The 23299-nt window shown below is 34.4% G+C and overlaps 1 protein-coding gene across 17 annotated transcripts in view; it reads left to right on the forward strand.

Annotated features, from left to right (window-relative positions):
* The window catches only part of SYNE2 (spectrin repeat containing nuclear envelope protein 2), a 272956-nt gene that overhangs the window by 111990 nt on the left and 137667 nt on the right, over nucleotides 1–23299 (forward strand). For all 17 annotated transcript variants that reach the window (XM_036238293.1, XM_036238291.1, XM_036238296.1 and 14 more), the window contains 13 exons: nucleotides 5421–5579; nucleotides 6181–6342; nucleotides 8236–8337; nucleotides 9305–9505; nucleotides 9848–10019; nucleotides 10601–10713; nucleotides 11839–12041; nucleotides 12486–12605; nucleotides 12699–12990; nucleotides 14184–14335; nucleotides 15259–15568; nucleotides 16797–16961; nucleotides 19256–19597. In XM_036238293.1, the coding sequence (XP_036094186.1) occupies nucleotides 5421–5579; nucleotides 6181–6342; nucleotides 8236–8337; nucleotides 9305–9505; nucleotides 9848–10019; nucleotides 10601–10713; nucleotides 11839–12041; nucleotides 12486–12605; nucleotides 12699–12990; nucleotides 14184–14335; nucleotides 15259–15568; nucleotides 16797–16961; nucleotides 19256–19597 (2493 nt within the window). The remainder of the gene's footprint in view (nucleotides 1–5420; nucleotides 5580–6180; nucleotides 6343–8235; nucleotides 8338–9304; nucleotides 9506–9847; nucleotides 10020–10600; nucleotides 10714–11838; nucleotides 12042–12485; nucleotides 12606–12698; nucleotides 12991–14183; nucleotides 14336–15258; nucleotides 15569–16796; nucleotides 16962–19255; nucleotides 19598–23299) is intronic.

Consider the following 23299-nt stretch of genomic DNA (forward strand, 5'->3'; position numbering starts at 1 on the left):
TAATGATAACGTCCACCATTGATGGCTCGGTCATGTGCCAGGTACTTTGCATATTATTATATCATTTTATTCTTATAATAACCCTATAAGCTAAGTATTATTAGCCTTGTTGTACTGATGAGAGAACCAAGGATTAGAGAACTTTGGAAGTGTAGGAACGGTAGGGGTTTTACTGTTATTAAGATAGCGTTATGAAAAGAACAAAAAATTTTCAATCCTGCCTTGCCAGGTTTCACAATTTATTGTGAGATTTGTCAAGGGAGACATATAGTAAAAAAATAAGACCAAATAATGCCACTTTATTGTCTGCATGAGTGCCCAATTACTCCAGCAAGTAAAAAGTGGGTTCAACAAAAAAGATGGATTCAAGCATACAAGCCAGCCTATATGTCTTCAAGGCTTTTATTTTGACCAAATCCAAATTCAAATCTTGGAATCTTAGCATCATTAGGTTGGCTGCACAGAGTAGCTCAGATATTGATGCAGTGACTTGAGTTCTTTTGCTTAGTGAAGAGCGATGTGTAATGCCAGTCTCAAAGAGCTGTAACTCATCTTTCCCAGAACTCATAAGGAAGCAACACAAAGCAGAGAAAAATAACCGTATCCATGTGCTGAATTTTTCATGCATGCTGATCCTGTTCACTGTGTCTTGGAATTTGGACGGTCAGATTAATAACTTTCTCTGTTAATTAAAAAAAAAAGGGGGGGAATGAGTAATTAATAAACGGCAAGATTATTATTTAAGCCCAGGTCTATTTGACTACAAAGTTATATTTCAATCATCATAATATTGCCTTCGCTGACAACATATTGAATTATGTATATGGCAAACTTTGATTTGTCTGTACCTCTTTCTCAACTGTTAAAAGTTTGCTCACAAAAGGTTTTTTTTTTTTAAATTAATAAAATAACTAATTACCCTTAAGAAATGTTTAAAAGTACAGGCTTTTTAAAAATTTTGAAAACGTGTACCTAGTTTGGTGTCTACATATGGGCACTTTATATGTTTGCTGAAATAATATATTCGTGTAGAAGATACAGAAGTTCTAGAATACTGGTGCTTAATTCTTTTCTCAGACACTTTTAACTGTCAGGGAAAAAGCAAATTTTAGCACTACTGATTGTTAACATAACTTTCAGTTAATTTTGCGATGACTTAGGTCCTGTCTTCAGAAACAGTTAAATTTCTCTAGTACGTATTGTCATAATGCTTTCTACCAGTAGCTGAAATATGATACCACTGAGAACTTTTGTCCTTTAAAACCATAGAAACCTGGATGTTTATCTAGGATATGGTGCCAAATTACCACTCCCTTTAATGAAAGACAGAGTGCAAAGGTAAGACTAGAAGGCTAGACTGTCAGGGGACTATTAGAGTTTGGGAAATGTCAGAGGGTCCTAGTTTCCTTTATTTCACTCCTTCCATTCATTTTAGAACAAAACCTGCAATTTCTGTTAATGCTAAAAGGACCCTCTCCCGCTCTTTCTTTTCTCTTCACCCACTGGTAGCTTGTGTCAGTGTAACAACGTTTTCTGAATTTATTAAGTATATATAGACATCAGAGAATAATATATATAAATGTATAAAATGTAAGCATATATAGATTTCCATTTAATTGAACATTTATTATGCCCCAGTGTAAAGAGTTCTGAACTAGGAGAAAAACACCCGGATTTGCATCTCAGCCTTCCCAGGGTATCAGTCAGTGTCTAGTTTAGAGACAGAAACCTCCCCAGTAATTTTTTTTACTTAAAAAAATCTGTTTAATTTTTATTTTCTTAATTAAACTTTTTATTTTGAGATAATTGTAGAGTCATACGGAGTTGCAAGAAATAGTACAGAGAGATGCCGTATACCCTTTACTGGGTTTCCCCAATGGTATAATCTTATAAAACTATACTCCAGTGTTGCAGTCAGGGTTCGGACATTGACAGTCAAGATAAAGAGCATTTGTCTGTCACCACAAGGGTTCCTCATGTTGTCATCTTATAGTCCTACCTCTTCCCTTCAGTCCCCACCCCTTCCCAACCACTAATATGTTCTCCATTTCTGTAATTTTGTCCTTTCAAAAATCTTATATAAATGAAATCATTTAGTATGTAACCCTTTGGGATTGCCTACTTTCACTAAGTATAATTCTCTAAAGACTCATTCAGGTTCTTACATGTATTGATGATTTGCCCCCTCCTTTTTTTTTTTTTTTTTTTTCCTGAGTAGTATTCCATGGTGTGGATCTACAATGGCTTATTTAACTGTTTACCCATTAAAGATCATCTGTTTTTAGTTTTTGGCAATTAGGAATAAAGTTGCTATAAACATTCATGTAGGAGGTTTTGTGTGAGCATAGTTTTTATATCTCAGGGAACAAATATTCTGGAGTACAGTTGCTGGGTTCTATGTTAATTGTGGGTTTAGTTTTTAAAGAAATTGCCAAGCGCATCATTTTACATTTCTACCAGCAATATATGAGTGATCCAGTTTCTCTACATCCTTGCCAGAATTAGATACTGTCTATTTTTTATTTTAGTCATTCTCATAGGTGTGTAGTGGTATCACATTGTGATTTTAGTTTGCATCTCACTAATTGCTAATGATATTGATCATCTTTTCTTATGCTCGTCATCTGTATGTCATGTCATATTTGATAAATATCTCATCTTTTGCCCATTTTCTAATTAAATCAATTGATTTTTTTTAACTGTTAAGTTTTGAGAGTTCTTTATATATTCCAGGTACTAGTTATTTGCCAGATAATGTGGCTTGCAAAAATTTTCTTCCACACTATAGTTTGTCATCTCATCCTTTTAACAGGGTCTTTTTTAGAGCTAAATTTTTAAATTTTGGTAAAATCCAATTTGTCAGTTTTTCCTTTCTTGGGGTCTGCATTTGGTGTCAAAGTATAAGAATTATTTGCCCAGCTCAAGATCCTAAAGATTTTCTTCTGCTTTTTTCTATGAGTTTAAAGTATTAGGTTGACATTTTAGTCCATCGTCCATTTGTTTCTCTATAATGTGTGAGACTTAGATTAAAGTTCGTGTTTTTGTCTAGAGATGTCCAGTAGCTCCAGCACTATATGTTGAAAAGACTATTTCCTCTGTTGAATTTCTTTTGCGCCTTTGCCAAAAATGAGTTGGACATCTTTGTGTGGGTCCATTTCTGGGTTCACTACTCTCTTCCATTGATCTGTGTGTCTGTCTCCCATTACCCCATAATCTTTATTACTGTACATGATAGGCTTTAAAAACAAGTAGGCTGACTTTTTCCACTTATTTTTTTCAAATGCTTTAGCTATTCTATTTCCTTTACCATTCCACATAAATATTTCTTTTTCCTTCTAGCTAATTTTATTTTTTAAATAATTTTCTACTTTTTAATTGCATTTTACATACAGTATTATATTAGCTACAGATGTACAACATAGTGATTAGTCATTCATATAACTTAAAAAATGATCACCCTGATAAATGTAGTACTCATCCGACACCATACATAGTTATTACAGTATTATTGACTATATTCCCTATGCTGTGCTTTACATACCCATGACTGTTTTGTAACCAATTCGTACTTCTTAATCCCCTCTCCCTTCACTCATCCCACCAACTCTGGAATAATCTTTTTTATATCTGTAGCATAGTATTACGGGGATTGGAAAGTAATTACGTTAAACCTGTATGTTGATTTCAAGAAAATTGACACCTTTTCTATGTTGAGTCCCCAAAACCATGAATTTGATATGTCTCTGCATTTATTTAGACCTTCTTTGATTTCTTTCATCAACATTTTGTCGTTTTCAGCATACAAATCCTATTCATGTTTTGTTAGGTTTATACCTAAGTAGTAATTTTTTGAGTAACTGGAAATGGTATTATATTTTAAATTTCACTGTCCATCTATTCATTACTAATTGATTGTTATATGTTTTATATGTTTGTTTTGTATTCTGTGACCTTTCTGAACCTACTTAACGATTCTAGGAATATTTTTGTAGATTCCTTGGGATCACCTTTATAGGTCATCATTTCAAGGATAATTTCTTGATGCTGGAGATGCGGGGCTCCTTGTTGTTTCTGGTTAGGGTGAGAGTTCCAGCTCCCACTAGGCCTCCCCTAATATCTCCCTGGCTCTTGCTTATCCTGTGTGGCGTCTACTGACATCACAGCGGAGGGTGCTTTGTTACTGCCCAGGGGGAACGCAAGTCCTGGCTCTCTATTTTTCCTTCATGACACCACCCTGGTTGGGTGAAGGTGGGGCTCCTGTTACAGGCTAGTGATGGTGTAAGTCTAGGCTGTGCATTGAACCTTTGCTGGCATGGTGGGGGCTGGGCGCTGATTTTTCTGTGGTATTTGTTTCCTGTAAGCAATTCTTTTTTCAAAGTTTTCTGTCTTGGTAGGTTGTCTTATTCCTGGTTCTTTGGCTGAAGAGAGAGGCTTTTCTTGGGGTTTTGTGTGTGTGTGTGATTTTACCGGGTGCTGGCTTCTCCAGCACACGGTCCTAAATATCAGAGGGAAAAAGAAAATGCAGGGAGTTCACCAGTAGGTTGTTCTTCAGGAGCTGATGCCCTCAGCCGTTTTCCTTTCTCTTTTTCTTTTTTTAAAAAAAAAATTAATTAATTTTATTATGGCAACATCAGTTAACAAAATCCAGTAAGTTTACACACACACACACACACACACACACACACACACACACACAATGTATCATTTTCCTTTCTTGAACTCTCTACTTTTCAATCTTAAGTTCGTTTTGTGTATGGCGTGCAGGGTTTTTAGTTGTACTTCGTGGGAAGAATAGGGAAAAATATGTCTACTCCATATTTCTAGGAATAGAAGTCCCCCAGAGGTTGTATAATTTTTAGATTTTTGCTTTTCAGAAATTGTTTTAAGATTTTATGTAATTTTTAAAAATGTTTTTGTAAAATTTGTAAATTGAATCAAACTAAGATTACATTAGTTAATACTAAAATTTCATTTTATAGTCTAACATCATTGGTCTTTTCATAAAATAGTGTTTCAGTTTCCATATTAGAAATGATGTTGACGTTAGACTCATGGAAGATTAAACCAGAAGTCATGTTAAAGATGTTTTAGAGTTCTGTTTTATTCAAATTAGCACTTATGTTTTTCAGCATTATAAAGATAATTCCTGTTGGTAAAATCTAGGAACTTTAATTTTTATACTATCGAATGAAGGAGATTTTTTGTAGAATATTATTTCACATGGACAAGAAACATGATTTTAGACCATATTTCATCATGCAGAAGTGGGAAGAAAATTTGATATAGAATTATTATTAAACCAGATGGTTAGGCTTCTAGACACTTTTCACTGCAAAAGTGGGCAATAAAAACCAATGATAGAATTATAATTCTTATGTTTGTCTATGTCAGTATATCAAAACATGCTTCATCTTTTTTAGATTGAAATTGTCAAAGAAGAATTTAATGAACATTCAGAAGTTGTAGACAAGATTAACCAGATCTGCAAAAATCTACAATTTCATCTAAATAAAATGAGAACCTTTGAAGAGCCTCCTTTTGAGAAAGAGGCTAATATTATTGTGGATAGATGGCTTGATGTAAGTGATAATCGAATTAACCATAAATTCTATTACTGTAACAATTAAATTGATCTTTTCTGTTGTATCGTTAATATTTTTATCTAATTACAGAATTCAAAAGTGCTCATTGTAAAATGTTCAAATAATATAAAGTTTATGTTAGGAATTACCTTCATAATCCAGGCACATACATAGGCACTACTAACAAATGGGTCCATAGTCACCTAAATATAAAAGTGCAAACTCAACTTATTTAAAATAAGCTAGTGAATATGTTACTCGTCCATACAAGATATTGATTTTCAACTATATATTTATTAAATACATTTTAAATTGAGAACCAATGATTTTTTTAAATTACAAATTAAGAATTTGTTGTATTTTTATTGGGGTTTTTAAAAGCATCTTTTATTTATTGTAGTTTAGAAATTAGGAAGACTTTTGATTTCAATTGCATATAAGCTAAGATTTTTTTTTTGTAGAAGAAAGAACTACATGATACATTAAAGTGACTTTTTTATTAATGAATAAAGAAAAATAGCCAGTAAAGGTAAACTGAAATTTTATTTAAAAATAGTTTTGACTGAAACGATGGTTTTCTCTTGGTTATTTATGGTAGATAAATGAGAAGACAGAAGACTACTATGAAAATCTTGGCCGAGCTCTGGCATTATGGGACAAACTTTTTAACTTAAGGGATGCAATTTATGAATGGACTGAAAAGGCCCTTCAAAAAATGGAGTCGCCTGAGCTGACTGAAGAAGAAAGTGAAAAACTGAAGGTAATTTAACAGAGATAAAATATTTGTTCTTTTGTTTTACACAGTTGACATTTTAATATTGAGTTTGCTATCTTAGGTGGGGTAGAGAAATCACAAAAAAATCTTTTATTTTTTTCATTATCTCTTGAGTGGGACCTGAACTCTGTTGTTTTCTTTGTAATATCTGGGAAGATGTTAGCAGGAATTATTAATCTGGGGTTCACAGATAACTAAGGGGTTCATGGGTGAAATGACTTTACATGAGAGAAGTTGTATCTTTATTTTCATGAATGTTTAACTAAAATATAATATGTGTTATAATCAACAAACGTAGTAGGATGAACTTATGTGTGACATTGCTATCAAGGAAATCATATTTTAAAAATCATTATATGATTGTTGCAACTATTATCCTTATCACTACTTTGGAAATATGGTATTTAATAGGTGTACTGCTATTTCCTTTTATTTAAGGTATTAATAGAGAAGCATATATATTGCTATAGTATAAATTCTTTTTAATATTTTGATAACTAACCAAGTGTAATTCTTTTTCTTTATAGTCCTATATCGTTTATTTTGTTTCATGTTTAAAATATTATACAAAGGGTCCATAGGATTCACCAGACTGCCAGAGGGCTTTATGGTGTATAAAAGGTTAAAAACTCCTAGCAGAAGCCCCATCAAAATGCATAATTCCAAGGTGGTCAGTCTAGGCCTGTGGATTAGGTAAACTTTTTCTTAAAGGGCCAAATAGTAAATATTTTAGGCTTGTAGATCATTTGTCACAACTGTTCAATCCTGCTCTTAGAGCATGAAAGCAGTCAATCACAGATAATACATAAGTGCTTGAAAGTAGCTGGGTTCCAATAAAACTTTATTTATGAAAACAGACTACCAGCCCTTAATCTGTTAATCGCTGATCTAGATCATGATTATGGATGATTTCATAATTTGAATTAAGCAGTTCCTCAAAAAGATTAGAAAAACACAAGGTTGCATATCAATTTTATACAGTTTTTAAAAAGGCTAGTTTTTAAAGCCTTAATCTCAGATTTTTCCATTTATAAAGAATTAAAGTTGTGTGGTTTAACTCTAGGAAGATTTTTTTTCTAATTTTTTTGTTTGTTTACATATTATTAGTTTGGTCCATATAAAATCACTATCTTGGTAGGTCAAAAACAGTGAAATATTGGCAATTGTATCTAGTTCAGTATAATATCAAAATGTCTATATGTATGCATGGTGGCTTTACAGTATGCCTGGTCAAATTCTTCAAATCTAATATTTTTCTCTAATTTGTCATTTTATTCACTGTTAAATTCAGATACCCATTTTTATACATTTGGAAAAGATTTTCAAAATGTGTGTAGATTTATGAGTTTTCTGGGTGTATGATGATAATCATGAAGTAAACTATGACTTCCTCAGTATAAATTAATTATCAGTGAGTTCCTTAAATTTGTCTCGAAGTATAGACAAATGTAAAAATGTGAAGTTAAGGTTGTTTAAAAATACGAAGTTAAGGATTATAAGCTACCAGCTTGGGGGCCAAATTCTGCCAGCAAGATGTGTGTGTGTGTGTGTGTGTGTGTGTGTGTGTGTGTGTGTTTTGACACAATTTATATGTCCAAATTTATGAAATGTAATTCCTTTAGGTAGGTCCTCCATGCCAGTATGGTACAAGCCTAGCCCCTCTCCGTTGTCTTATAGCTAGAATCCTTCACTTAGATGTAATGTTTGCCTGACCCACAAAGGTACCTAGGTTTGTAACTTCTAAGATTCTGTCAAAAAAACAAGTGATTAGGGCCAATTCAAAGGCTCTCTCAGTTTCTCTGTATTAACAATAGCAGTGTGGGTATCAGAAAATAAAGTATAAAATGAAAATAATTTTATTAAAATTATGTGTTTTAGGAAGAATTACAAGTTTATGAACAGAAACCTTCAGAATTTTCAAAAAGAGTGGCTAAAATACAGTTTCTGCTTCAAAGCAGTGAAATACCTCTTGAACTGCAGGTAAGAGAATTTTTATTTAAAAGTTACAGTGAAAGCATTCTCAAGTAATGTTTATAAATCAGAATTCTAATCTTAAACCTAAAATAAAATTAGGATCATTCTTTAATTCACCTTTGTTCAATTTCTATATTAAATTCAATTGAATTTTTGATAGTCTGCATAGCATAGTTTATCTTTGTTCTACATTTAGAATTAATATTATTACTTTCGCATTCTTTTATTCTCATTTCACTTATTTCCCAGGCCTCTTGTGTGGTACAAGCCTAGCCCCTGGGATGCTACGGGTACCCATAAAAATAACAAGGGTATCCTCATGAGTGTCTTGGGTGGAGGAAAAAGAATATGGCTCGAGTGACTGTAGGTTTACTGATTACTGGATGGAGAAACGGGGAGATTGCCTCAAGTGTCAATTTCTGTTGTGAATGAAATTTGTACAATTTTATGTAGCTCACAGTGTATAGTGGCTAAATATGAATATTCATATAGCTGAATGTGAATCAGACTTTCTGGGTAAGGTACTGGCACTGCCACCTGTCGGCTTTGTGATCTTGAGCGCACTTACTTAACCTTCTTAAGTCTGTATTTTTGTATATTAAGTGCTTGCCATGAGGCTGTGTACATAATAAACACTCAACAAATGCTGGCTATTTAATTATTGACTTATGTTTTTATATAGTTTCAAATGAGTGCTATGAAATGACCTCAGTTGGTATGCTAGATAAAACTTGTTTTAAGAGAAAAGATTTAAATTGGTCTCATAAAAAAGTCAGTTTTTCATGTTAACTTTTTTTCTTTAAAGGCCACAATCGAATTGTCCTATTAGTGATATATGACAATGAAGAATTAGAAGTAGGGAAGACTATTTCACATTAAAATGAAATCCCAACTCTTTCTCTAGCAGTATGGTTGTCTTACAATCTAGTTCAGTAAAGTCAGTTATAGTACTTAATATGTTTCATCATTTCAGATCATGGAGACCTCTATTTTGAACAAGATAGAAGATGTAAAAATGCGTTTAACAGGAGAACCCAGTTGCTCTGCACTCAGTGGCAGCACCGCTGAGCTAAGGGAGGACCTGGATCAAGCCAAGACCCAGATTGGGATGACCGAGTCCCTCTTAAAAGCCCTGTCTCCTTCTGACAGCTTGGAGATCTTCACCAAACTAGAGGTACTTCCAGTGGCTTCTCTTCCGTGGTTCAGATTTATTTTCACATTTATTTCTGATGGTCTTACCCTCCCTCTTGAGGGTAATATGATTGTTAAAACTGAAAGCCTAGGGGAGAATTTCAGAACAATTTGTGTATATTTGGCTGTTTAACTTGCTTTGTGGACAGTAATGATTTGATATTAAATTGCATTTTGCATTATACATTTACTGGCTAAGAGAAAGCAAATCCACCCAATAGAAAACCACCTATATTTTTACAAAAACAGTGGAGATCTGTTATGCTTTGTGTATATTGAGCTCATTTTTAAGGCTTAATGGTTATTTGTTTGTTTATGTGTTTAGGAGATACAACAGCAAATTCTACAGCAAAAGCACAGTATGATATTACTTGAGAATCAAATAGGTTGTCTGACTCCTGAACTTTCTGAATTAAAAAAGCAATATGAAAGTGTCAGCGATTTATTTAATACCAAAAAAAGTGTTTTGCAAGATCACTTTTCTAAATTATTGAATGGTGAGTGTCATGTTTCTCTTGCTGTGTTTCTGGGAATCTTGAAGTATGAATAAGCGCTGTGAATACAAAGGCTAATGTAAGCTTCACTTAGAGGTAGTTGCACAGATTATATTTAAGGAAAAGGGTGGATTGCTTGATTGATTCATTGACTGACTGACTGATTGACTGATTAAGGTTTATTCAGATAAATCTTTTAGGAGGAAGTACTCACTGATATATGCATGTCATAAATAGCATCTATTTCTTTAAAGTCGCAAGTCTTTCTTCCATGAAAGATAATCACCAGCATCTTCCTCTTTGACTTGCTCACTGTGCTGAGTGTGGTGTGTCTGGGGGGGGGGGCGGGGGGGACGTGCCAGTGAGCAGGCTGCCCCTGCTGGTGTCTCTGGTTGTCTTGTGTGCTTGGAAGAGGGTTTAGTCTAGAAAATACACCACAATTACTTTCAAGACTCTATTAGTCCTCAAAATTGGGTTTCAACTTATTACCACATTCTTTACACAATGATTTGTATCTATGGTGTATGAACTAGATATATGAAATCTTCCTTGAATGAATACAGATTTTTTTTTTCTTTCTGCAGATCAGTGTAAAAACTTTAATGATTGGTTCAACAGCATTAAAATGAACCTTAAGGAGTGTTTTGAATCATCAGAAACAAAAACGAGTATGGAACAAAAGCTACAAAAACTTACTGTAAGATGTGTATAAATTTCAATTAGAGTTTATCACAACTCAAATACTAGCGGCATAAAACTATATTTAAGTAGATAGGATAATAATTACTTTGACTTATTAATTCCTTGCAGAGATAGTATTTCCATATAACTTAGTTTTTCCCCAGATATTTTGAAACTCTGTGTTTACTGGATAAGGGTACAAGTGATTTAAACAAGTTCTATTTTCACACCTGTTCCAAGATGCTGTTTATAAGTTCCGTTAAAATCAGAATTTGATTAAAAAAAAATTAAGACCTTACCTAATTTGGATTTTGTAATCCTTTTTACTTTACTGAAAGAGATCTCTTTATTTTTTAAGATTTTCCCAGCCATATTTCTTTAAAAAATTGAGTTAAACTTTAATAAACTGTTGGTCAGAGTGAAATGGAGGGTAGCCTGAAATAAAAGGCAAAGTGCTTGAGCGTTTAAAATGCGTATTGTACCCTTAACTCTTGAATACTTTAAGGCAGATTATTAGCACTTTAATTTTGTGGTAAGTCATGCTCTCAAGCTTATTGATAGCATTAAATGTTCTCTGATTCCTTGCTTTGATGATGCTGTTCTTTATTAATAGAACTGCCTTTAGTTGGTTTAAATTTCCAACTCCCCTCCCCTCCCCTTCCCTCCCCTCCCCTCTCCTCCTTTCCTTTCCCTTCCCTTCCTTTTTTTCTGCCTTTAACTTTGCCCATTACATGGTCTTCAGCGCTAACCTTTAAACACAAACATTGAAATAAATTCTGATTTGTACAAAGTTAAATAAAGAATAGTTTGTTTAGCCTGTTTAGTTTTTACATGTTGATTGCCAGAAAGGAACAAGTACCTATGAATGGCCAGGAAAGAAAAATGCAGCTTTCCTAGGCTTGCTTCTTCTGACCTTCACAGTGGCACTGCATTACTTTGCTTGACATCCTTTCCAGAAAGTCAGATGTGTACACACTCTAGAACTAACATAAATTATCTTTTTTCATTGGAGTTATATCTTGCCCTCCTCTTGTATAGGATGTTAAGAAAATGGCATGTCTATGTACTGTCTTTGAAAGTGTCATAGGGGTAATGGTGACCATACTTAGACTTGCTGATGGGACTTTCTGTCTTTTTTAAGGATTTTTTGACTCTTGAAGAAAAAGGCAGTAAAATACAGCAGGTGGGAACTGTACTGAATCATGTGAAGAAACATCTGCCCAAAGCCCATGTTAAGGAGCTTAACAGTTGGATTGTAAGTCAAGAAATTGAATTAGAAAAAATGGAGTCTGTATGCCAGCTGCGAGCAAAGGAGCTTGGTGACTACGTGCAGCAGCTACTGAGGTAGGAAATAAAGGGGACATCTAAATAACATGTTTTCTAATTATATTTTTATATGTACTTTGCCTCAGTACAGCTAGCATTGAGATATATAATACACACAATTATCATATATTAAATATATACCGTCAGATCTAAGTTAGACTCTAGGAAGATAGAAGTTTGGAGAATTCTTAAATTATTTAATATGACAGAGTTTTAAAGAAGAGGCCAAAAATGTTTTCTGTTTGTTTGTTTCCTGTTTGATATATTTGTGTAGCTCATTGTTATATAGAATCCCACTGTAATACAGGCTATTCAGATTTTAATGTTACAAATTAAATTTTCTCCAAAGAATAATAAAAAAATATACTAAAAATCTGATTGGCTCCCAAAATTCATGCCAACATTCTCTTCAGATAAACACTTCTTGGTTCTTTTATATTCTAACATGTGGTGTTCTTTTAGACTCCAGGATGACCACAGAAATTTGAGTACGTGGTTGACTAATCAAGAAGACAAATGGAAAGAAATCGAAGAGTCAAGAGAGAAAACTGAGCTAGTTTGCCAAACTCTAGCTAGGAAGAGGTATAGCTGCTCTTGCATAAAAATATATGTGCTGGGAACTATGGTTCCTTACATGGTATTGTGGCTCCTATAAACTTTCAGTGATATTTACAGGGAACAATTTGAATCTGCGGACCAGTTGAACAACTCTTTAAAGGAATATGGGCTTACTGAAGAAGAAGAAATAATAGCGGAATCAACACGTTTGATTGATAGATACCAGGCATTATTGAGACAAATATGTGAAATTGAGGAAGAAGATAAATTACCTTCTGCCGAGGACCAGAGCTTTAATGACCTTGTACGTGATGTAATTCATTGGATAACAGGGATTAAAGAGTCCCTTATGGTTTTGAATTCATCCGAAGGCCAAATGCCACTTGAGGAAAGAATCCAAAAAATAAAGGTAAAACTGTGGAAACTAAATTTCTGAGGTCAGAGTGAACTTTAATTTTGAAAACATTTAGAGGAAAATGTCAAAGATTTGTTTCTTAATAGGAAATAGGATCACTGTGGAATGGTGAGACATTCAGGTGACTGAGCTTATCAAAGAGAAGGGCTGTAATGGCTCTGAAATTGTTTTAATGCTTATGGAAGAAAAAAAAAGTCTCTCTATCTGAGGGCAGTTCTCAGCTTTTGTTCGCCTTCACTGAATGCAAAGGATTGAAATAAAGGCAATAAGTCAGAGCTGAGGCAGGTGGGAGTTTGCTAGGATATAAAATATGTATCAGTACAGCAGAGGCATTAGCAATGTCAAGGGCTGGAGAGGAGCTCTTCTGCAGAGTGGATATGTAAGGTTCATACAGGTTACTAGATACTGAGTAGTTTGTGGAATGCAAGCGAATCTCCAGCTCACTTTCATCGAAGCGGAGATTCAAGAAATACTGCTAGTTTAAAGTGCAGGGGACAGAACCACATATGCTTAAAAGAAATTTAGAAGAATTGAAATCATGTTAACCGAAGCATTGTTAGAGGAAGAGATAGTTAAGAATAGTGAGCTATCAGGGTTGGTGAGATTTAATGAAATAAGTGGAATATTTTGGAATTATATCCAAAAGGTTTTCCAGAAAAGGTGAATCTAAAATAATTTCCAAGAAAGGAAGAGCTCGGTAGTTCAGAGCAAAGGAGGGACAGAGAAGGACAGGGAATGGGGATTCATTACGTCATGGTGGAGAGGCAAGAGTTGACAAGTGGGGCGCTGTAATTCCCTGTAGGAAGCTGTAAGTCTAATCTTGGGTGTATAAGAATGTCTCATTCGGGTTGTTACCCTAACTCTCTCTTCATAAATAATAGAATAGATAAGATTTGCTAGTTTTGTTTTTGTTTTTTTTTTGTTTTGGCATGTTATTTCTTTGAAGGCAGTTGAAACTCAAGAGGAGAGCAGGCATGCAATCAGATCAATGTGACATGTTTATTAAGAATCAGTCTTGTATATCATGGAGGAGATATCTTTGTCTTTGGGAATATATAAAAATGAAAGGGTAATTTTGAAATCTCTGCAGTTAGAATCTGAATATAATGTTTATAAATGAAAAGATATGTATGTACTATCCCTAAGTCATATGAATGAGATCATGAAATCTTTTTTATTTAATTCAGGAAATCATTTTACTAAAGCCTCAAGGGGACGCTAAAATACAGATGATCATGAGTCAGGCTGAGACCAGCAAGGTTCCGTTGGTTTCAAAGACCGTTACCGATATCGAGAACCAGTGGGTCAACACACTCCATTTAGCCAACACGTATCTAAGGTAAAGGGTGTGCCTTCACTTTCATGGCCCTGCACTGCACAGTGGAGCCATAACAAGCATGTTTTGTCTGCCCCCTGGATTTGGATATATCTATTGGGGAGAAAGTCAGTAGGTCAGGGACATCCAAAGTGTCAGGCAGAAAGGAAGAGGAATATAGTACTCCGGGTCAAATGTAAAACAGTGTCGTGACTCCCTGGCAAGCGTTTACTTTGGCTGGTGCATCGGAGGGTGGGGGATCCTGGTAACAAATTAACATAGTCTGTCATTCCACCTTCAGTACTTCACTTCCTCACTAAAACTCCCTTTCCCCAGACAACCTCAGTACCTGCCTAGTTTTACTGTAGGATAATTAATGCTTTTAAATATATGTCGTGAGAGATTCTGAAATATGTAAACATTGATAAACGTCTGAAGTCAATGGACATAATTCTGGTGAAAACTTTTTATTCATATCACATCAAAAATGTTACTTTTAATGTTTGATGAAAATGTGAATTTTATACTTTTCTAAAGAAACAACCAAATGAAAGCTAAATTTAACCCATTGAAAGCATAAACTAGTTAGCCAATATACTAAATGCTTATTTATTTTACTTACATGAAAAAAAACATAGGATAATATAATTATATTTAAATGTAATAAAAACTGGGATATTTCAAAATCTAAATTGTTAAGTATTCTCAGGTCAAATTATATAATAAAAAACAATTTTTTTTTTTTTTTTTTAGTAATACTACAAATAATTTGTCTTAATTTATGAGCTATTTAGAATGTTATAATGCCAGAAGAGTCTCTGGAGTAATATATGTCAGTGTTGTTTTAATGCTTTTCATTATAATGTATGTTGCATTCGCATAACATGCAAATGCCATTCCATTTGGCTAAGTGTCATTTCCTTCGTAAAATCTTTCATTAATTTTAGCCATCAAGAAAAGCTTATACTAGAAGGAGAGAAGTATTTGCAAAGTAAGGAGGACCTGAGATTAATGCTCACAGAACTAAAGAAGAAACAGGAAGCGGGCTTTGCTCTGCAGCATGGTTTGCAGGAGAAGAAAACTCAGTTAAAGATTTATAAGAAATTCCTCCAGAAAGCACAAGATTTGACATCTTTGCTAAAGGAGTTAAAATCTCAAGGAAATTACCTCTTAGAATGCACTAAAAATCCCAACTTCAGCGAAGAGCCTTGGCTGGAAATAAAGCATCTCCATGAGAGTCTTCTTCAGCAACTGGAGGTGAAGTGGTCAAAATGAACGTTTAAATGATTGTCATAGTTATGCCTAATTATTGAAAGTTTATATATAGAAATATTTTTCGTTGTTCTTTTAGTAAACTGAAAGCTTTTAAAAATTAATTTATCACTTCAAGATAAAATTATTAACTCCTCAAGAATGGAGGAATCAATCCAGTTATTGTCGCTAGAGGAATCCATTGTGTGTTATTTGGTTATTTTCTCTCATTGAAGTTCCCCACTTCAGGAATAGGAAGAGTTCATATTTTTCAGACATCTTGATGAAGGCGATGGTGTCAGAGTTATTCAGGCATCATTTGTACACCCATCCATCCATCCATCCATCTATCCATCCATGTATCTCTGCATCCATCTGTCCACCAGTCAATCCATCTGTCATCTACCTTTTGTAGTAATTGGTATCTGATATTCCATATAAACCATCGTATTAGTCATTGTCCCTCCTTTGTATCTTTCCACGTGATCTGCAGTAAAAGAGTTAAAAGATGAAATGTCACCTTGTCATGAGGGAATGTATTCTCTTAAGAGAATTATTTATGGTTCTCCAAAGCTGGCTTCAATGTAAGAATTACCTGGGTAAGAAAACCTCCTTATACAGATAGAAGGAGTATGCAGCGGTTAAGATACATATCCAGTTGGCCGTAAGTTGTTTAGCTTAATAATTGCTACTTTTCTAACCAAGTATAGTCACCTTATTTTCTTATTCTAGGAAGATAACCTGAAGATAGTTTTGCTTTAGAGTTAGGATTACTTTTTCCTAACACACAGTTTTGGAGTTTGAATCTTACGAAAGGAATCAAGACTTAGGTTGATCTCATATACTGTCATTTCCAAATGTGGTTACTTGGTTTTAGTAAGATGGATAATTAGGAAGCTGCTTTATTATAGATTTTGTGATTTGATGATATAATTTGTAGCCATTTCATTTTGCAAATCTTTTGACAAATAGATTGTCTTCAAGAATGAAATGAAAGCAAAGAAGCACAGGGGAAAGAAATGTGGTTTTAATAAAGGTCATTTTTGTGGAAGAAGAGGGAGGTTTTACAGTGAAAGATCACAAATACTGAAATCTAAATGAGCTGGATGATTGATGGCCATATTCCTGTTTTAAGATGAAACCTCGTAAAACAAGTATTTATGAACAATTTATTTTTTGAGTGAGAAAATTCAGAAAGAAATAATTCACAAATTGTCAATGGTTTTATATTTAGGATTCTGTGCAAAAATTGGAAGATCATGTTCAAGAACACCACACATACCAGGTTTGCATCACAGACCTGCATACCGAATTGGACAATTTCTCCAAGGAATTTGTTAGTTTTTCTGACAAGCCTGTGGATCAAATAGCAGTTGAGGAAAAACTACAGGAACTGCAGGTATTAACATCCAGACATGCTAGATATTTAAAAAACTCAATTTTAATTATGACTTCATTAGTCAATGTCTTTGCTTAGAAATTCAAGTGCCATTCAGATGACTATTAGATAATTAAAGTTCTGCCCAGTCATTAAAAATGGGAATACCCTTTTTGTGCTCAAATGCCTTTATAATTTGAGTCTCTGTGTTCAGGACCCTCAGAGACAGTTCCACCCCTGACCAGTCTGTAGCTCCTGGATATCTCTCTTTCAGACACAGCGCAGTGATTCCAAGAGATACTGAGTAGTCAGGGATGCATCTAATACAACAAAATCCAGGGGGAAATGTTCCAATTTTGCGTCCTTCATCATGGAGTGATGGGAGTTGTTATCATTTATTCGCGCTCTCTCCAGATGTAGGGCTTCCAAAATTCTCCCACTCTCTCCAACAACACCTAACCAGATACAGTGAAGACTATAGTCTTTTACCCACACCCTCAAAATACATTCCTTAGATTCTCACTGTTTGCATAGCCAACATAAATAGGTCCCAGTGGTGTCTCCTAGACAAAAACAAAGTAAAGCATTTTTCTCAGCTCCTTTTTTCATAGTTCCTTGACTGCAGATTTCATGGGGTGAGTCTCAGGGCAGCACTGCTGGCATGATTTTGGGAATGTTTCATCTCTCATTTTAGGGACTTGGGAATCAAGCCAGACCTCTCCTGTAGAATGGCCTGACATTAAGACAAGTCTGCCTCCCTTTTTAGCAGTGGTAATTTGACATACATTGAGAGTTCATTATATCTAAGACACGGAGTACCATGGATACTCAGAAAAGTATAAGACATAAGCCTAACCCTGAAGAGCTCAGGCTTCTGTTGAGAAATTAAAATATAGACTTTCGCTGTAGCCAGAAGGAAACTCAGAGGCCATCAAGTGTAAACCCCTCATTTTACGCATGATAAACTGAGTCTTTGGGAGATGAGGGACTTTCAAGGTCACTCAGGTCAAATGACAGAATAAAGGCTTCAGACCCTAATCTGATGAGTACTTTTTCTAACTCCCCAGCAGACATCTGTACTTGATATCTCACAGTTACTTGCAGTTCAACATGTCCAAAAAATAACTCATCATCCCCTTCCCTTTCTTTACCAATGAAACTGCTTTATCTACTATGCTCTCTGACTCCATGAATATCTCCATCATCTCTCCAGGCTTTCAAGTCAGAAACCTGGATAACCTTTCCCAGACTCTCAAGTCTAGTCAGACATCAAGTGCTATCTCTTTCATCTCTGGAATATCTCTACAATTTGTCCCTCCCCCATTATCCCTGTTATTGCTGCTTTAGAACAGGCCCCCAACTCGCAGATCTCTGCACGAGACTTCTGAATGGGCTCCCTGCCTGCAATGTCACCCTCTCCAGTGAACCTTCCCCATGGCTACACTGGAGTTTTTTTTAAAATGCCAACCTGGAACTCCCTTCTTTCAGCTTTAAAATGTTTCAGTGACCTGGGCATATTTGTTAGTATAGATCTTTTCACATCCTGTTAAAATTGTCTATTTACTTCTGTGTCTCTTACTAGCCTATAAGAATTTGAAGGGACTATATTTTATTCATCTAGGTAACTTTAAAACTTACAATACTTGTTGTTAGTTGAATGAATGCATATTTATTGTGTGGGCTGTTAGGATAGTGACTAATAAACCTATATTGTTTACCTAGTAACTTTAAGGCTTATTCTGTTTCAAGAGTAACATTAGTAATTGCTATAGAATCTCAGATTCATTTTGAGTCTAGAGTTCTCAAATCAGCCTCAATTGTTCATGCATTTGGTAAATATTGATTGACTTCTTGCTATAAGATATTATACTAGATAGATTTAAGCTTTACTCTAAATTTTAAATATTAACACTAGATTCATGTGGGCACATTCTAAATTATCCTTTTATTCTTTGTTCAATGTTTTACAAGTAGTAAGTGCCTCAGTGTTTTGATTATGTAAAAAGGCTGTATCTTGAACTAAATATGTACTCAACAAATATATATTGACTGCCTTCAATATACCAGGAACTATGTTGTGAAAATTTGTTACTTCGTATGACTTTCTACTTGCACATAAAATCTGTTTTGAGAATTTAATCCGAGATGCTATCTTGATTTAAATTTTACCCAGAGTTTCTTCTTTGTGGTATGAGTTGATAAATTTTTTATTCTTCCCACTAGTAAAGCAGAATATGCTGTGATTTATAAGAGTCAATTAACTCTTGTGACAATTGAACGGATACTTCTTGTGACAATCTTTTCTCCACTCACAGGAGCTAGAAAATAGACTTCATTTACAAGATGGCACATTAGAGAAGATTTTAGGTTTAGCAAAATCCATCGAGCAAAATACATCTTCAGTGGGACAGAAGATTATTAAAGATGATATAAAATCACTTAAGCATAAACAAAAAGATTTGGAAAACAGACTTGAATCTGCTAAGCAGGAGATGGAAAATTATCTCAACAGCATTCTCAAATCAAAATGCTCAACAGAAAAGAAAGGAAAGTTTACTCTGCCAAGCAGAGAGAAGCGGGTCACTTCTGATATGCAGGAGTCCACTCAGGACTCAGCTGCAGTGGAAAAGTTGGAGGAAGACTGGGAAATAAACAAGGTAAGTGCTTGTGATTGCATCTCTAAGACATCGTGTCTGAGAATGAAGAGGTGTTGGGCTTTGAAAAGAGGGTCGTGAATCAAGTCTTCCGATTTCATAATTAAACCCTCAATGCGCTGGCTATTTATGTTGCCCACTTGTAGAAAGAACCCTTAGAAAACTGTCCAGGATTTCAGTGGCGAAATATTACTGTTCAGTCTGTTAAAATGTCAGTCATCAATTTAGGTTTATTATTCTCTCTGATATGTAATCAGATACAGTTTCTTGGGTCAAGAGCACAAAGGCAAATTAGAAAAAGCAAAGAAAAAAACTGTACTTTACCTATTTTTTTTAGAAAAAAATCCAAGAGACACTCTCCCCCTCTTTGGTTTATTTTATAATAAAATCAGAGACTGTTCGAAAGGGTAGGTTTCTTTCTTTTTCTTTTTATGTTAACCCTGTACTGCACATGTATTTTTAAATGTCATCTCATTTGGTGTGATAACATCAACATTCAGGCTCCTCATTTTCCCTTGGGAGAAGAAAAGTGTTGTTTTTATTCTAAACAACCGAATGGGTACATTTTCCTATGACTCTTAAAGTTCGTTCTCATAGGTTAGAGATTAAAATGGAAAAGACGCAGACAAAGAGCCATCCTGTGAACTATATTTGAAAGGGTCTCCCCGTTAGGTAGCATCTCACAGTCCAGGTTCCAGTGGTACAATAGCAAAGATTAGATCATTCAGGTGTGAGTTCTCATCATTTTTTTATAGACCGTGTAGTCAACAGGAAAGAAGAGAACGTGTACTTCTGTTGTCTTCCTAAAACAGATATGCAAGGAGGGTTAGAGGAACCAGACAGGGTTTTCTAGAAGTGTGTAAGCCAAGGTTAAATGCCAACAGAACATCTTTCTGGCCATGAGAAAAGACTTCTTATAAATCCCACAGTATCAGATATCGCTAAGGAAATGTGTCTTAAAGGATTGAGGGCCCTGTGGGTGAGACTCTTGTTGTATGTATAAAAGAAACTTTCTTAACAGAATTTTAACAGCCATAGATAAATAAAAAATAAAAATACCTGAGTGCTTTCTCTCCTAATCCATAATTCTGGTTTAAGATAGAAAGGGAGGAGTTGTTTAATAACCTTAAAATTAGCTTCTCAGACCCTTTTTAGCTGTGAATCCCCAAAATTCAATAGAGTATATTGAAACCTGAATAAAGATCATAATTCAATAATACAAATTTTTAAAACATTTATTTTTACTTAAATCTTGAATGACAAGTTCTTGATAATTTAGGATACTTCATTAGAATGATTTTTTTTTTTTTCCAGAGCGGATGGAGGGACTTAAGTTTTCAAGTAATTTTTACAAGTCTTGATTACTGGAAGCTAGTTTTAATTCTCTAGAAACTTTTCTTTTACTCTTCTGTAACATAAATCTTTTTTTCAGAATCTGCTTATTATCTCTAAGTACGGGATGTATTTACTATGTTAGATCAAGAGAAATTTTAAAGTTGAACAGCTAGTAAAAGAGGTTAAAATATGCATAGACATAATGCAAGTATAATGTGACTTGTAAGACAGTGTAAATTACTGAAGCAGGAGTTTATGTAATGAATACATAGAACACAAAAGCACAATATGCTGAAATATAAATCTAATAAAAACATTGTGATAGTAAAAATAAGCACTTAATTGGTTAAAAACATTTATTGAGACCCCTTTTGTGCAGGTCATTCTGTTAGAATATGAGGATATAATTGTCACAGTTTAAAATCTCACACTAATTAAATTTTTAATTAATGTTGATATTATGTGCCTTTTTGGAATCTAGAGGGGTTTTATGATATTTAAAATCATCTCAGGAAGAATTTTTAGGAAGTTTTAATTTCTTTAATAAATTTCATTTGATCTTAGAGTTTTGTTGAAAGCATGATTACACTTTTCAAAAGTTGCCATTATGGCATGTATATATTTGAATCTATTGCTAAGAGTTTCATTTTAGATGAAATTTAGGGGATATTTTAGATCTGGACTTTTGGCTGAATTTGTCGTTATTATCAAAAATATAACACAGAGGCGACGTAGAGGCACAAAACATAGTCTGAAGAGTATGGGTGCTGATGATGCAACATCATACTGAATATTTTTATAAGTGTTAGTTTATAAGAGTTTTTAAATTTGGAAAGGAAGAATTGTCTTCCATCGCTCCCTTCTTATATAGTTATTATTTATAGTACTTCATAAGATGATTTTTAGAAGTTTTATTATTAATCATTATTAAAATTGTTTATGTAAGTGAAGTAACAAATTAGGATATGATAAAAAGTGAGGACTGATTTATCTTTTAAGATTTTAGGTGTCCATAAAGTGAAATGATAAAGAGGAAAAACAGGGAAACCAATAGGGTCCTAATTTATTATTTTTCTAAAAATTCATAAAGCAACAGAATAGCTTAACTGGTATCGAATGATCTTTCTTGCCCCATTCTTCCCACGTCAGCTTACATGCCTTCATTGCGTTTAAAAATCCCTTTGTCTATAATTACCTCTTTAATCTCGTCATTAGGTATCATTGTTAGTCAATATGTCTGAATTGTTTTTTGTTCTTTTCAAAAATTTCTGAGCATTCATAACTTCAGTGTTTTAGAAGATATCCACAGAGAAATCTTGGAAGGCAGATGATCACAGATACAGGCAAAACATACAAGGCGTCCAGCTGTGGGTGAGCAGCCAGGAACATGGAGTTCATACTGGAATGGGAGGGAAAACCACTTAGTGGAGAAAGAGTGTTCAATTATGGGGTAAATGATGTCTATTTCCGGTGTGTTTTATCCTCATAACACAATAACATTTTTTTTGTAACGAAACATATAGTTGGGCCATGGGTCAACTCTGTCTTTGATGTGTACTATTTGTTCCTTCTGGCCAGCGTGCAAATCTTGCTTTTTACTCTGAGGTATTTTTCACAATCTAAGATTTATCCCTGCACAGGACACATGGCTTACATAGTGTATATGGTATCTGTGAGAAGCATGCATTTTAGAACATTCTACAAAGTTCTGAAATCTTAGGCTGAGAGACCTTAGAAAACTTACAGCCTAACCCCGGTGTTTCAGGTGATGGAATTGAAGTCAGAGACATTATTGACCAAATTCTCATAGCAGAGTTGTGACTAGAACCCAGGCATCCTCTACCAGTCTGATGCTTAAGTGGTTTACTTCACCATTTTATCAAATGCATTATGTGGCTTGCTACTTCAAATTTAATATGCTAATGCTGTCTGACCTCAGTGGACCGTTTATTGATTTCTTATGAGTGAGTGAAATCTTCTCTGTTCTCGTTGTGCCCAACCAAACCCTGTTGCTATAATTCCTAGTGGATGCCTGGTCAACAACAGCTAGATTGACAGGTCCTCAGTTTCTTTCCACTCTTCTTCACTGCCCACAAATTGTTAGTCTTGACAGTTGAAGATTGAATAAAATTCTTTTTCCATTAACATGAATTCATCTGCATGTCTGTTCGGTAAAAAATTATTGAACAGGCAGTGAGAGTTCACTGGTAAGTGAAAACAGACATGGTTTCTAATCTCACAGAGCTTCTAGTCTATAAGAAGAGATATACATTAATCAACTAACTAATGAGAGACTCATTATAGGAACTAAAGGGAGGAACACATTTCCACAATAGTCTGTAAGAAAGGAGTCTGACTTTAACTGTAGTC

This window comes from Rousettus aegyptiacus, unplaced genomic scaffold (genome assembly GCF_014176215.1).
Source record: "Rousettus aegyptiacus isolate mRouAeg1 unplaced genomic scaffold, mRouAeg1.p scaffold_m13_p_3, whole genome shotgun sequence".
Taxonomy (NCBI): Eukaryota; Metazoa; Chordata; class Mammalia; order Chiroptera; family Pteropodidae; genus Rousettus; species Rousettus aegyptiacus.